The sequence below is a fragment of the Lepisosteus oculatus genome, chromosome 5 (genome assembly GCF_040954835.1).
Source record: "Lepisosteus oculatus isolate fLepOcu1 chromosome 5, fLepOcu1.hap2, whole genome shotgun sequence".
In the NCBI taxonomy this organism is placed as follows: Eukaryota; Metazoa; Chordata; class Actinopteri; order Semionotiformes; family Lepisosteidae; genus Lepisosteus; species Lepisosteus oculatus.
Window position 1 is genome coordinate 44,004,621 of NC_090700.1, and position 16,194 is coordinate 44,020,814.

Below are 16,194 nucleotides of genomic sequence, written 5' to 3' on the forward strand. Positions count from 1 at the left end.
TACACAGTACCTGAACTTATTTAGGATGAAGCTTTGACTGTTTTGTGTGATCCTTTGTGGAACAGCTAACGATTTAATTCCCATTACTTTCTGCGCAACACACAGTACTTTGTCTTTCTCTGCCCTGCAGCTGGTAAAGCTGTTGTAAACCTGATTTTGAGTTGCAAGAAGGGAAGTCAGGAAACAAGCACATTTGTTTTTTCCAAAAAATAAAGCAACACGTGAGCACATGACTTGGGTCATGATTTGACTTCTTGACATCCGAGCTATAGTTCTGATCAGGTCAACGTGAGAAAAACGTAAACATGTTGCAGTTTGCCACAGAAACGCAGCATTTTATCATGAGCTTAGGAAATACCCCCTATATTTCAAATATGTATATCACGGTTTAAACTGCATTTGTTACATACCTAGAGGATTAGCTTAGCTCTCATAAATACTCTAATGGCAAGCATTCTTGAAGGCTTGCCCAGTGAAACATCACAGCTTGAAATTAGTTCAGTGCCGAGGCATTTGTTATGATGATGTTATAGGGCTGGCCATTTTTGTCTGAATCTTTATCAAAGTTTCTAGTGTGGTGACAGTACCTGCTGAGCACATGTACAGAAAAAAAACTTACAGCTTCTCAAAGCAACAACAATGTGAAAACATTTCAGCTATGCTTAAGCTGCCATCAGTTATCAATTTAGTCATAATCTGTTTGTTGATTTAATTTCTGAAACTAAAACAACAACAAGTAAGTTCTGCAAAGTCCTAATACCACAGAACGGTTTTAGTGAAGACATATGATGTACAGTAAAGTTACCGTTACTTGTAAATTGAGTTTAAAAAAACAACAATATTAAGAACTTTATTTTAAGGGAGATAAAGGAGACTAATTGCTGTAAATGAAGGATGCAAGTTTAAATAATTTCTCTTTTTTCTGTCCGTTAACCAAGCTTCCGTCTGAGAGTTTTGGCCTTTTGCGTGTCTGGAATGTGTCTGTTCCATAGAATGTCTGAGCAGTTCTGGAAACAGCTGGACCACCTTCCCCACAGCTGAATGCTGTCACTCTATGTTCATATTTCTGGAAATGTTCTCTTTCAGATATAAATGAATGCGAGATTGGAGCTCATAACTGTGACAGGCACGCCACCTGTACAAACACAGCAGGCAGCTTTAAATGTAGCTGCAGTCCTGGCTGGATAGGAAATGGAATCAAATGCAAAGGTGAGTATAGACCAGAAACAATTCCATCTACTTAGATTCAAGAAAATACTCAAGTCTTACTGAGTGCAGGAGCTCCCTGTTTTAGGATGATCAAGACTTTTGCACAAATTTAGATGGGAGTTTCATTCTTGAATTATAGCACATGCACACACATATCCTTTATAAATAGGTCACAACAATAAAAACATGGTAGACAATAGATTCAAAAAGGGGTGTAATTGGAAACTGAAAATAAAAGGCACGTTTAAATACAAGGTTATAGTGGGAGTCCAGGACACACTTCAGTCCTTTCAGAAGTGATGAAACATTTATACTGCTTGGCTACTAGATATAAAATAACCACGATAGGCTGAATAGCCTCCTAATTAAAATGAATCCTTCTTATGTTCTTCTGATATTGGTATGGCCATCCATCTGCCTCTATTTACTTTCGCCAGTGTTGTAATGTACAGTAATTGGAGGCTGTTGTGTGATGCAGATTTGGATGAGTGCTCCAATGGAACCCACATGTGCAGCAGCCATGCGGATTGCAAGAACACCATGGGGTCCTACCGGTGCATCTGCAAGGAGGGCTTCTCTGGAGATGGCTTCTTTTGTACAGGTGACAACTGCGAGCCCAGTAATAACACCCTGACAGCACCTGTTTACTCATTTCACCTGTTCAGTGAAATCAGATGATTTAACAAAGTAAGATGTCATTAGATAAGTAAATTAATGCATCATAAACCTCAGCGCTGAAAGCCAAATTGCAATGGCTGCTGCTCGTGGATATAAGCAGTGGTCCGAGGTTCAAGGGAAGAACCCAAAAGTAGGGTGAAATGAGCAGCTGAGCAGGCAATGAAAAACAGGCAAAACACAGTCAGAGTCATAGTGCCAGAACAAGGTAGCAGGTTCAAAACTGAGGATCACACTGCACAGTACCAAGCGGCTATTCCAGGAGAAGAGGTCAAGATGAAGAAGGGCTACAGCAAGAGGCTTTGATTAAACTCTGTGACAGAGCCCAGAGCACTGCCAGAATAGACCTCAAATAGCCCACCTGTGATGGGAGTGGTAGTAAATTTTGCACAGGTGGTCTAGGCTTCCCGTCTGTTCATGTAACCATGGCAACCAACACCGATTGACCAGTGAGTAGAGACGGGGCCTGCTGCCGTGGTAACATTAACCATGCTATCATTGCGAAATGGATGTTGATTGTGTAACTAAATGCTAGAGGTTATTTTAAATGCAATTTTGTCTTGTTACAGACAGCGACGAGTGTGCAGAAAATGTAAACCTGTGTGAGAATGGACATTGCCTGAATGTTCCTGGTGGATATCGCTGTGAGTGCGACATGGGGTTCATACCCACTTTGGATGGGAAGGCCTGTGAAGGTAACTAACGCGTTTACCTTACTGTTTCTAGCTTTGCAGTGGCTCTAAATATTTATGGCAGTATCACAATTAATATTCCAGTCACAGCAGTACCAGTACCTATTAGTCATATCATCCAACTCTTGCAGAATCATTTTGCACAGTGTAGCATTCCTTGTCTTTCAACAGATATTGATGAGTGTTCATTCCCTGACATCTGTGTCAATGGGAGGTGCCGGAATATCCCAGGCCTCTTCCGATGTGAGTGTCACACCGGGTATGAGCTAGACAGAAGCGGAGGAAACTGTACAGGTAAGAAAAAATAAATACCTTTGATCAGACAGAAACAAATTATGTTTCTGTGGCTTCAGCTGTCTTGAAGAACTGCGTGACATAAGCTAGCGTGGACGTTAGTTGGAACTGCCAGTTGTGTGTTTCTTATGTTAATTTACAATCGTTACCTATGTGACCCACAACCACACACAGGGGAGAATAAGGAAATGCAGTCAGTCCAGCCAACCCACCATCTCACAGGTGTTACAGCCCTGTACAGCAGGTTCAGCACCATTGAGAGGAGAGAGAGGCACATCCCTCATTGACAGCACTGCAGGCTTATGAGCATCCGTGTGGCCACAGGGGGCGCTGCATCACAGCGAAGACCCCCGCCCATATAATCCTATCCAGCACTGAGGCAGTTGCTCACAGAGACTCAGGGAATCCAAGCCAACAGGTGACGTGACCTGGCCTAAACACAGAATGAGTGACTCAGAAGGCCTGTCATATCCTCTTTCCAGCGCATATCATATTAAAATGGGCCACATATGAATCTGCCATCTACCATGTTTCTTTCACATTGGCTCCGTGGCTAAGGATCTGCCTGTGGCTATAAGGTTATCAGTTCGTATCCTGTGGCCGGCAGAGAAAGCCTACTCCGTTGGGCCCTTGGGCAAGGCCCTTAACCCCAATTGCTCCAGGGGCATCGTATAAATGGCTGACCCTGTACTCTTACCCCAAGCTTCTTTTCTTATAATATAACTCAAAGCAAACCATGTTATTGACTCAGCTGAAATAAAAATGTATGGATTGGCAGTGCATGGACTGGTGTGGTTTTACTAAGATTAGACACTATGGGCAATGAAGAACATTACACCTGTATGGGAACAAGTACAGGTTTATTCCATGTTGAAAAGAGAAGAAAAGATACACAACATTATGGCTATGGAGCCTTTTTCAGGTGTCCCTTCAGGTGGAGGGGGCACCAAAGCCTAAACGTTGTGTTTCTTTTCTTCTCTATTCAGCATGGAATAAACCTTTACTTGTTCCTTTGCAGCCTACAAATGCTGACACAGCTACCTACTTAAACTTCTTCATTACACCTGTATTTTTCTTACCAAGCAAAGCACGGCTTATCTGGACCTTTTTCCTTGAAGTGAGCAGACAGGTTGTGTCTCTGCGAGAGCTCTTTCTCTGGAGATGACAGCCATCCCTCCAATCGCCTGTCTTTGCCTTACAAGACCCTTGCTGGAAAAAATGACCTCATCATGGTTACTGTGCTTCCCCACCCTGGATATGTTGTCATTCTGAATTAGTCACTGCTCCCATCAGTGACGACAGTCGCTGCAGTCCAGCACAAAGACTTACCATTGATGGGGACCCTCCCTCTCCTGCAGATCTCGGAGAAAGTGTCACAGGGTTTTAAAGGATGTGTTCTTTCTCATACAGTATGTGTCACATGTCTGTGTTCTCCAGATATCAACGAGTGTGCTGACCCAACCACTTGCATCAGTGGAATTTGTGTGAACACTCCTGGTAGCTACGTCTGCAACTGTCCTCCAGATTTTGAGCTCAACCCGACCCGTGTCGGCTGTGTTGGTAAGACCTTTCAGCACCTATTTACTGCATGTTCCGTGACATTGCAGTGCCCTGAGAGTACCCAGAAGATCAGATTGTAAAGGGAATTTAAATTTAATTTTAACACAGAGATCCAGATTTTTTGTAAAGCAAACAAAACATACAGACCAAGTCCTCCTTTCCTGAAATCACTACAAAAGTATAATTTTTCCATGAGAGTTTTATAGGAGTTCTTCCTTTCTTCTTGCTGTGCGTTCTTGTTATTAAATGTTGGCACAAAACAACATACAGAATGAATTAACAGTCGACCAAAGTCAACAAAACATGAGCTGTAATTTATAACTAAATATTAAACCCGGTACATCAGGAACTTACCCACTTAAGGACTGTATAGTCTTTTGTATGCATACTATGGAACCGGAACATAACCTGACTCCTTTAAATCCACATTGGCTTAAGCATGGTAATTTTATTGAATCTGCTAGACACGCGTTCTGGCAATTGCTACCTGGATGTGCGGGCCCGTGGAGATGCGTCTTTGAGCCTGGAGTGTTCCAATGAGATCGGCGTGGGCGTCTCCAAGGCCTCCTGCTGCTGCTCCCTGGGCCGAGCCTGGGGCAACCCCTGTGAGGCCTGTCCTGCAATCAACTCCTGTAAGTGTAATACACTCCGTCGTTTCACTGGGGGACAGCGGGGAAAATACTTCATGAGCAGTGGTACACCTGAGAGAACACAAGGACAACTGCATGGTGAAGGGCAGTGAGATACAAATCGTTGGGGAGCCATAGAAAATTCAGGTAAAGTAGCTGATCCAAGCATGGTAAAAGCACTGGAGAGCTGCAAACATGCTGTACACGAATGTACTTTGGTAAGCTTTCACTGGGGGGGCATGGTGGCGCAGTAGTTAGCATTGTTGCCCTGCAGCAAGCACTGGGGCTCTGGGTTAAAATCTGGACCTGGGGTGCTATTTGTGTTAGAGTTGTCATGTTCTCCCTGTGATCATGTGGTTTTCCTCCAGGTGCTCTGGTTCCTCCCACAGTCCAAACACATACTTCTAGGTTTGTTTCTAGGAAAACTGGCCCAGGTTTTAGTGTGTGTGGACCCCGTCCAGAGTGGACCCCACCTTGCGCTTTTTGCTTGCCGGGATAGGCTCCGGCTCCCCAGTGACCCTGGATTAGAAAATGGATGGATTTTAGACCTTCGCAAGGGTTCCTGTGGAGGAGCCTTTGGTTTTGATCTAGAAAATACACCTCATTTAATTCTTCCAGAAAACGATGTGTGTTCTTAGTGCTAATCGGACACATTTGTCTTGTTAAGAGTTCAGAAGTTTTGTATTTGTCTTTCTGATGCCCTTTGCACTAATTGCATTGTGGTTCAGTGACCCAAAAGGTTTTGTTTTAGAATGATGTCAAATCAGCGGTTAAATCCTAATGAATGATGGATTTTTAAGGAGCTGTATAACTAGGATGGGAGACCAGTTAGCTCATCTGAGTGTTTTGCTGGGCCAGTAGGTGGCACTCTTCTCTCTGGTCCAGAATTTCCACTCCAGTGCACCCATTGTGGTGACTGAAAACACTGTACGTTAAACCAGAGGGGCTGCTGGGGGAGAATGACACTCACATGTCCCCCAGGTGCACTTCAGTGGTGGAGGGAATAGATTCCCTCCTGTATGCAAAAATCTTTGGGATCCCTTGGGATGAAAGTACATCTATACAAATTCAAAGAATGCTAGAGGACACAAAGCAAAACTTTTACATCAATTGAAGCCACCAAAGCTGCTCTGGGAATGTAATAGATATTTTTTTTCATTTTAGCTGAGTATAAGACCTTGTGCCCAGGAGGAGAAGGATTCCGACCTAATCCCATCACAGTTATTTTGGAAGGTGAGGTCTGACACATAATGTTACTGCAATTGCAGTAGTATAATATGTATGTACTGTACAGTGTATATCTGAATATATAATATTGGTATAGTGTATGTATGCAGTATATGAATAATAAGGATTCTTTGTACGATTTTTGTAGCCGTAGTTTAATTATTTTAATAAATATTGCATTTGTGAATCTACATTTCATAGAATTTGGGAGTTAATACTTTAAATGATTTCTCACTGTAAATGTTAGAATTTATCTTAACCTGGGATATCAAGTGGAGTTCTGAAAAATATTTCCTCACATATTTGAAATTGCTTTTACATTTGTCTTTGTTACTTCTAAATTACTTCAATATGAAATAATCATTATAGGTTTTGTTGTACATATTATTAGTATAATGCATGATTATATTATTATAATGCAAGAACCTTGTGTTTGGAGCCTCCCCAGGGCCAGCACAGAGCTGCAGCGAAGTATTATTACAAATGACACAAGTTTTTCACCCTTCTTTTATTGCCTCTGGCAGATATCAATGAATGTCAGGAGCTACCAGGTCTTTGCCAAGGAGGAAATTGTATTAACACATTTGGTAGCTTTCATTGTGAGTGTCCAAGGGGCTTCGAGCTAAATGAGGAGACAAGAATCTGTGAAGGTATGGAACAGGACTTGAACATTTGGCTTGTTTACTGAATCACTGTGTGTGAAAGGGTGTTTTTATGATACTTTTCTGTAGTGCTTAATTTGGAACTAGCAAACAGATTTTTTATTTAGCATCCATCACATCAAAAAAACCTCACTGTAGGCTTGGGTTCTTAGTGCTGACGTGCACAAGTTATTGCTGTGAGTCTTCACCCTTACTTTTAATACAACGCTGGAAACACAGGGCCCTCCTCGGGGCTCTCTCTGTCTTGTCCTTGCAGCAGAGCTGCATTCTCTGGCATGCTGTACACATCACACAATCTTTTGAAGTCAGGAGACAAATGTTATTAGTGCTGCTGGTTAATGGTTTATGGGTTTCATCTCCTTGAGAGTACAGCTGTTCCTCTGTATTACAACGCACTGTAAAACCCCACTCCTGCTTACTGCCAGTTCCAAAGCTTTTCAGAACCTGGGAAACTGTGAGTATTGTGGGCCTTTCTCTGCTGTCATTAATGGACTATGTGACAGCTTCACAACAGTTCTAAAATACTGTAGCTCCTGTGGGATTAACTTCTAGCTAATCAATGCAAAAGGAGTAGATTACATTTTCTCATATTTCATTCAATGTGTTTCAGGTTTTAGACAAAAACGTGAAAGAGTATAAGGTTAAATAATTTGCTTTATACAGTACACCTCCAGTTCTGCATCTGTGACTGATGTGTTTGCATCACAATCGTTTGAAAGACGCTTATCTTGAAATGTCTTTTTCCATTTCCAGATGTTAACGAATGTGAGAGGCCTGGTATCTGTGGCCCTGGACAGTGTTATAACACAGTAGGGAATTACACCTGTATATGTCCCCCAGACTACATGCAGGTCAATGGTGGTAATAACTGCATGGGTAGGTTTGTGTATATATACTGTATATACTGTAGTTTGCTCTCTTTTATCATGGGTCACTTTTCTGAAGACACAGAAAGGCCCTTTTGAAGATTTTGTCTGTTGAATGTCATGGTAAAAGTAGGAAATTCTGTAATAGCACAGGAAAGCCACTACTTTCCGGGCAAACATATTAAAAACCATAGCAGACCATGACAAGGTTATGTCATTCAAAGTTAGTGCAACGTAGGAAATTTTATAGCAAAATACCATACAGATTTCTCATTGTGGGTAGTGAGCAGTCATAAGGCAGAGACAGACAGATTGAGTGTGGCTAACCTGAGCTGAATCATTAGCCCAGTGTGCAAAGCATCTGCATTCGTCCATTACTCCCTCACTTCCAATAGTATATTTGTGTGTGACTGAGTCCTGTTCAACATGCTGGAGGTTTGGCAGACAGTGCCTCGTATGCTCTGTTCAGTTTTGCAACTCTGAAAAAAAAAACAGATAAAATCCACTTTTCCCCCCACCTCCCCTCTGTATTTCTTCTTAGGTAGTGTGTTTGAAATTGTGAAGCAGAATCACATGTTATTGGAATATGGACAGTTGTATTTTGTGTGTTTTTTGAACTGCAGATATGAGGCGGAGTCTGTGCTACAGGAACTTTTATTCTGACAATGGAACCTGTGATGGAGAGCTGGCTTTCAACATGACCAAGAAGATGTGCTGCTGCTCCTACAATATTGGCCGGGCCTGGAATAAGCCATGCGAGCAGTGTCCCATACCCAGCACCAGTGAGTACCAGCACAGCACTTCAGCACACGTTTCTGACTTGAGGTTCCTGCTTTAATGATCTGTTCCTTAATTCATTCCTAGATGAGTTTGCCATCCTGTGTGGAAGCGAAAGACCAGGATACATCATTGATATCATTAGTGGAAAACCTATTGGTGAGATGCCTGTCACACCCAGTTTGTTATTCTTGCCTTTCCTACCTGAACAGGTGCTGCAGAAGGGGGTAGAGCTGGGATTGACATCTTTGACTCTCAGAGGCCACAGGGTCCTCTGCTCATTGATTGGACTTAATTGACCAATGTAAATGAATAAGAAGTCAAACCTTCAAAGTCAAACCTGTTTGTTTAAGTCTTAATCAGGTGTTACTGAAAAGTATCTGTAAAACCTGTAGACACCTGGCCTCAGGACTGGATTTTCCCATGCTGGGTTTAGAATATTTAAAATAAATGAATTAATTAAGTATATAATACATGAGCATATTAGCAGTAGCTCTTGGCATAGCAGTTAGTATTGCCGCTTCACAGCTCTTGGGTCTGGATTCGATTCCGACCCATGTCTTTATTTCTGTGTGGAGTTGGCATGTTCTTGTTGGATCTGTGTTGGACTTCTCTAAGTACTCTGGTTTCCTCTTGCCTCCCAGAGATATGCTGGCTAGGTTAATTGGTGTCTCAGAAGTCCATAAATGTGCATGGACTGGCATCCTATTAGGGGGGTATCCTGCCTTGTACCCTGTGATGGACTGACGTCCTGTCCAGGGTGTAGTCCTACCTTAATCTTAAACTCTTCCAAGATAAGCTTCATGGTGGCATGACCCTTAACAGAATAAGCAGCTTTATTGATAGACTGAAACATAAAATTGTACAAAATGTTACGTCATTCAACACATATACTTTTACTGCTGCTTTTATTTGTTAATCCTTGCATTTAAGACTAATGAAAAGGAAAACATATATATAAATTTCACATCTGCTTGTAAAATCACAAGCTAAAGTATTTACATAAAGCTTTGAAACTGTGGTACTTACAGAGAGTGAGGCCTTTAACTCTTCAAAAATACATTTAAAAAGGAAGTTAAATGTGACGCTGATTTCCTGTTCCTTGCTAAAAGCCAGAATCCAAGAGTTCTTTGCTTTTCAACAGACATCGATGAATGCAGAGACATCCCGGGAGTCTGTGAGAATGGAGTGTGTATTAATATGATTGGCAGCTTCAGGTGTGAGTGTCCCATGGGCTTTGTGTACAACGACAAGCTGTTGATCTGCGAAGGTGAGGCATCTCTCTGCATGAGATCCTCTGTCACTGTGTTTCCTGCAAACTGGTAAATGATGTGAAATTCAATTTTAGTTTCCTGTCTCTGTTTCTTCTTAAAAAAGATATGACATATTTTGAAAGTTTTTAGAGATGTTTTATTTGCGGCCACCACACTAATAAAACTTACTGTTATTAAAAACCATTTCTAAGTAAAAGCAGTTTCCAAAACTTTGAAAATGGAAGTCTGATGTTTCGCTCATCTTAATTCGTAATACTAAAAACATTCATACAAGCTCAGGTGAAAATTCATCTTGGTACAAGAATATGAAGATAAATCTGTTTTCTTCATGTTCTGTAGTATCATTTTAATTTTTTAAATGTACTACTGTTCCCATCCCACCAGAAAATGACATTGTGTACGTTCTGAACTCTGATATGTAAAAGCAATAGTCAGGGACTGAAAAAATAACTTGGCTTTTATTTTGGCTGAAATACAAATAATTTAAATGGTTTTTCATGAATATACTGTAAATGTCAAATCATTGATCATGCTACCACATGTATCGGTGTTTTAAAAAGATGTTATTTTGCTCTGTTCTTGAGTCAGACGTTTATGAATATCTCCCTGAAAACTGAAGAGAATTCTGGACTTGCCAGCTATAATCATGGCTTTTTTGCCCACCAGACCAGTGGCAGTTATTTTTAACAGTGCTAATTAAAAAGCGATATTAGATTGCATGCTTTTTTGCTGTAATGACTGCAGACATTGATGAATGCCAGAACGGACCCGTTTGTCAACGAAACGCGGAGTGTCTGAACCTGCCCGGGAGCTACCGCTGCGAATGCAAACCAGGCTACCGATTCACGCCCACTGGCCAGTGTCTCGGTGAGTCTTCACCACAAAACAGAAAAACCTTGTTGGCCTTATCCCATTAGACTTAAAAGCTTCATGAGATCTGTGCATAAATATGAATGACTTGATGGTGTTTGAAGGTCAAAAAGGTTGTGTTTACTGTGAATGTGATGTCAGTGTGATGTCAGTTTGAAAGTCGTTTATAGGTCAATGTGATGTCATTTTGAGGTCATTGTGATGTCTTTTCGAGGTTAGTGTGATGTCATTACACCTTTTGGAGGTCAGAGTATAGTGCATACAGTAGCAAGCCAGAGATAAAGTTTATTATGCCAGAAGATATTCAGTAAAAAAACAGAAAAAACTTTATTAAAATGTATTTACAGGTCTGTATGAAATGAGAGAGAAAATGAGTGGAAAATGTTTGAAACCTAAAGGCACATTGCTTGGTCTTTAATAAACATTTCTGTGTAGTCAGTTATTAAATAGACTGCAAGTCTTTTCTTTCAGTACCCTTATAAAAACACCACTACATTTTCACAGGAAAGGGTCAACACTGGCCTGGGACAATGGAGAAAACGGTTTCAGTTTAATGAGGCATGTTTGGTTCCTGTTATTCTTCCTTCTTTTATATGCATGGAAAATACAATCAAGAAGGGAGCCAATATAAGAAGCAAGTATAGTTTATGACACAGGCTGATAAGACTTTGAAAGCAAGCCTAAAGAGAATATTGTCTGAACAATGAACAAACCTCAACTGTAACTGTGTGAAAGTTCATGCAAAACAAGTGCATAAACAAAGGCGGTATATGCAGGTTGATCTTTTTTTCATAATTCAACAGATCGCAACGAATGTGCTGAGATTCCCAATATCTGTAGCCATGGGCAATGTATTGACACAGTGGGAAGCTATCGCTGCATCTGTCAGAATGGATTCAAGCCAACTGCAGATGCATCCATGTGTATAGGTAGGTGAAGTAGCTTTGTACACACCCATTGCAGTGGTCTCTAATACAGTTTGTGTGTAACAAAATAAAATCAACTTGGGGACATTTTATGAAAGAAGACGTATACGTTGCGGGTTGGCCTGAGAGCGTTGTTGTTTGTTACAGATGTTGACGAGTGCGAGAGGCAGCCGTGTGGAAATGGCACCTGTAAAAACACAGTTGGCTCCTACAACTGCCTGTGTTATCCCGGGTTCCAGCTCTCTCACAATAATGACTGTATTGGTGAGTATGTGCCTGCGGAATCGTGGGAACTAAACACAAAGGTGTCTCAATGGTTCCTTCTCTGATTTTTAACATTATACAGACCTTAAACCATTTAAAGAATTTTATTTAATATTTCAGATTGACTAAATGTGGCCTCTCCAGTTTATTTTGTTTTCGAAGAAAAAGGCTCTTGAAGACTAAAATGAATGTCTCTAAATATTGTAAAGTGCACCCAATTTGTATGTATTTTCCTAAAAGGCAAGCTGTATCTATTTGTTCTCTAAAAGACAAAGTATAAACATTGTCACTCTTGCACTGAGGCAGTTACAGCGGGATTTCTGGTACAAGAAGTCTAAATCCTGCAACACACTAACACAGTGAACCCAATGGATTACTTTATGTTCAGGAATTAAACTCCCAGTGAAGGATGCAAGTGGACATTATGAAGAAGTGTGTTTAGAGCTGAGAACAGGAGGCTGTTCTTTATAGAAATGGTAGTGGGTATCTGGAATGAATTGCCGAATCCTGTTGTTGAAGATAAAATCCCTGAAGATCCTCAAAGAACTTCTGAATGAAATCCGTGGATCAATGAGGACTGAGCAATCATGCAAGCACAGTGTGCTGAAAGGCCTTCTCTCTTAAAGTAGAAGTATATGAACCTCAGTTCGTTTCTCTTTCAGATACGGACGAGTGCTCAACTCAGAGGGGCCTCTGCAGGAATGGCAACTGTATTAACACCATAGGATCATTCCAGTGTGTGTGTCGTGATGGCTATGAGCTCACAGCCGACCGCAGGATTTGTATAGGTAATGGGAAAGGAGATCTTCTCCATCACTATCACAATATTAATCGTAGAGTTTGAGTATGTTATTTCTTCAAAGGAAAAATCTGTTCGTAAATTCAGGGCTAAAAGTCACCCACAGGATTATTTTTGTTTCCTATGAAAAAAAGCAAAGGGTTTTATAACATTTCATTTGCCAACAGCATTTAATTTACATGTGCTAAAAACGCAGAAAGTAATTCATTATTCTCAATTTGAGCTTAGATTTCGGTGATATGATGCTTTCTATTTCCTGTACAACTATTTAGAAGCAATACCATATAAAACTGTGAAGTCAGCAGAAGAAATATACAGGAGAATCACAGCTTTTGTGATAATGGCTCTGCCTCTGAATCTATTTTAAACAGTGTATGATTGGATGTGAATATACTGTACTAATGTGAATAACTTGTTCAGGTGTTTCCCTATACCAAAGGGTATTATGAAGACCTTGGTTTTAGCAAGTGCTAATTCACACACTATGCTCTCTGAAGTCTTATTCTATAGTTATATTAGTATGTGAAAGGTCCTCTGTTTCTCTGGGTGGATTCTAGATCCAACAAAAACCCCACTTCTTGGTTTGCATAACCTCTGCAGCGCTGTACTGTTTGTGCAAACTTGAAACAACTTTGCTTGAGCAAATACCTGCACAAACCACAGGAATACCATGTGCCTCAGTTTTAAAAATGTCTTAGAGGTGATGGAATATACATCTTGAAACAATAAACACATTTTCCTCACTGGCCTAATCCCCACACTACTGTGGACTCATTAAGTTTAGAAACAGAAGTGTGTTTTTGGCATTCAAAACTCAAAACAGACATGGAGATGCAGTTAATGTTTTCTGTTTTCTAGATATCAACGAATGTGTCGTCAATCCTGGAACCTGTGGCCCTGGTATCTGTCAGAATTTGGACGGCAGCTACAGGTGTATTTGCCCACCTGGATACTACTTAAAAGATGAGAAGTGTGAAGGTATAACAGACATTAAGACATTTAGTGTACATAAAGTGTAAAAGTGTAAAAAGTGTAAAAATACCCAACAACTCTTATATGCAGTAAAAGAAGCCATTGGCACACAGTATACAGTATATCAAGTCTGACTTGACTGTAAATGTGCAAAGCAGCTGTGGTTTGTAAAGATCCTTGTATAAGAGGAGTCAGTGAGGATAAGTGGTGAATACATTCATCCCTGGAATCTCTGTGGTGTGATTTATTTGTGATAAAAGACATGAGAATCCTAAGGGAAAGGGAAAGATTATTCCGAGCTTTAGTTTAGACCTTCACTGTATACCACAAATTAGAGAAAAAGCTTTTATGCAACCGATTCAAATAGCAAGAATTTCCCTCTTAGATAAATGTGTTTACAGGAGCCCCGACAGAATAAATTATCTGTAAAAGAAAGTGTGTTGTACAGGGAGCTGTCTGTGAAACTACACCTGATTCTACAAAATTACAATAAAATATAATCTGTGGTTTGTCCTAGCAAAACCACAGCCAATTCAAAAGTTAGAATGTTTGTGGATATACTGCAATGATGAAACCTAGAACCTGCTAGCTTTTTTGTGAGTTATTTGAGTAAATGTATACAGCTTTATTGTAATTTAATTACATCATCACTTCTATGAGCTGTTTTTTTAGCTTTTTAGCTTCACTGGATGTGTGGCAAATAACATCAGAAGGGTAGTCTGCAACTTGCTTTGGTTTAATAACATCAGTTAAGTAACTAGACTGTGATCAACAGCTCGATAGTCTCCATGGCCATTATTTTTCTGTTGCGTTTCAATAAAAGGTAGCAGCTATTTCTTCCTCTACAACAGATAATTTTACGTAGATACACTACAGTTACTCTAGAAGAAAATGGTAAAGGCACTGGCATGATGGATGTTTTTTTTGTAGACATTGATGAATGCGCTCAAAGCCCAGATATCTGCGTGTTTGGTACCTGTTCCAATACCGAAGGCAGTTTCAAGTGCCTGTGTCCCAGTGGTTTCGTGTTGTCTTCTTCAGGAAGGAGATGCATTGGTGAGTAAATTCTATCTCTTCATAACTGCACACAAAAAGTTGTGCTAATTTTGCGTAGTTTTCAGGGGTTTTTTAAATTTTGAGACTTTTTCAGGTGTGTATGTGTGTGAGAGAGATAGTTCTGTGAAAAATACAAGAATCTTCTTCCCTAAAATAAATCTAATCCCAGAATTACCAAACCTGCCAGAGAAGCTTCCAATCCTACTGGGGGAGGAAACTCAACAGAGCTGCAGCCCAGTATTTGATCTCCTGTCACACCAACAGGCAATGGGCCTGTCTCACAATAATGATTTATGGGATGTCTATGAATGTCCAGTAACCTTTTACTGTAAATGTCTGTAAATGTTCTGTTAATCGTTCCGGCTTTGGCAGTATTGTAATTGGACAGTCATGCCAATAAAGCTCTTTGAATTAGAAAATTTGAATTGAAGGTGGCTGGAATAAAAAGCACAGAAGAACAAAGGAGAGGGTAGATGAGAATGGACACACAGGGGAGAAGATCTTACACCATCCCCCTTCTGTCAGTGATAGACTACTTTCTTTTTTAAACCTCTCCATTCAGTTATAGCTTTCAGCGTCTAACAGGTTCCCCTTCATATGGACTCTTTCTCACCTGTGTGCCCATTGTCACTTACTCTGTCCCTTCTTTTCCTTTACTGATACAATGGACAGAAATGCTTTTCATGACGCACAATTACACTTGTGCACGCACTAGGTGTAGAATTTGAGACTGCCAGCCACCGTTATGTGCAGACAGGTGTAGAAATTTGAGCGGGGACCTGTGCCAGCCTAGGTTGAGGGTGGTCTTCAAAGGAGCTAGTGGATTCCTAGTGAAAAGGAAAAAAAGGTTTTGTTTAATGTGGCTATTTCACCATCCCGCAGATGAACGGCGCCACTACTGCTTCAGCAAGTTTGAGGATGGGAGGTGCCAGGCCCCCAGGCCCCTCAACTCCACCAAGAGCGAGTGCTGCTGCAGCGCAATGCCAGGGCAGGGATGGGGAGACCCCTGTGACTTGTGCCCCGGAAGGAACGACAGTACGTGCAAAGCAATCAATATCCTGAAAGTGACACTGCAGTGTTAGATACCTGTGATTGTGGGACTGTAACACACAGTTTTCTGCTGTGGCATTGCTGGATTTGTAAAGCGAATAACTGTGCTCTTGTACTCATGAAACCGCACAGCTACTGCTATAGACTGTAGCTATTGCTGCTGTTACTACTACTGCTACGGCATAGATTGATCTACTGTATAACCATGCTTTCACAAATATATAAAGGCCGTCATGGCCTATTTTCAGCTATAAATCCATGTGTCTGTTAATTAAGGCTTATAAAATGTTTTGCTGATGCATAAGTAGTTTATCACCAACACCATGTCCCTGTTAGAAAGTAAAGAGCAAGATAGTTTGGGTTTAAACAAAGCAGAACAGGATATACAGGTG

At 40.8% G+C, this 16,194-nt stretch overlaps 1 protein-coding gene across 3 annotated transcripts in view; it reads left to right on the forward strand.

The window, feature by feature from the left end:
* The window catches only part of fbn1 (fibrillin 1), a 75,943-nt gene that overhangs the window by 45,890 nt on the left and 13,859 nt on the right, over positions 1-16,194 (forward strand). For all 3 annotated transcript variants that reach the window (XM_015342996.2, XM_015342997.2, XM_015342998.2), the window contains exons 33-51: positions 1,087-1,209; positions 1,688-1,810; positions 2,454-2,579; positions 2,748-2,870; positions 4,308-4,430; positions 4,895-5,062; positions 6,224-6,292; positions 6,811-6,936; positions 7,702-7,824; positions 8,438-8,596; positions 8,679-8,750; positions 9,736-9,861; positions 10,610-10,732; positions 11,539-11,664; positions 11,809-11,925; positions 12,588-12,713; positions 13,583-13,702; positions 14,627-14,752; positions 15,635-15,787. In XM_015342996.2, coding sequence (XP_015198482.1) covers positions 1,087-1,209; positions 1,688-1,810; positions 2,454-2,579; positions 2,748-2,870; positions 4,308-4,430; positions 4,895-5,062; positions 6,224-6,292; positions 6,811-6,936; positions 7,702-7,824; positions 8,438-8,596; positions 8,679-8,750; positions 9,736-9,861; positions 10,610-10,732; positions 11,539-11,664; positions 11,809-11,925; positions 12,588-12,713; positions 13,583-13,702; positions 14,627-14,752; positions 15,635-15,787 — 2,352 coding nt within the window. The remainder of the gene's footprint in view (positions 1-1,086; positions 1,210-1,687; positions 1,811-2,453; positions 2,580-2,747; positions 2,871-4,307; positions 4,431-4,894; positions 5,063-6,223; positions 6,293-6,810; positions 6,937-7,701; positions 7,825-8,437; positions 8,597-8,678; positions 8,751-9,735; positions 9,862-10,609; positions 10,733-11,538; positions 11,665-11,808; positions 11,926-12,587; positions 12,714-13,582; positions 13,703-14,626; positions 14,753-15,634; positions 15,788-16,194) is intronic.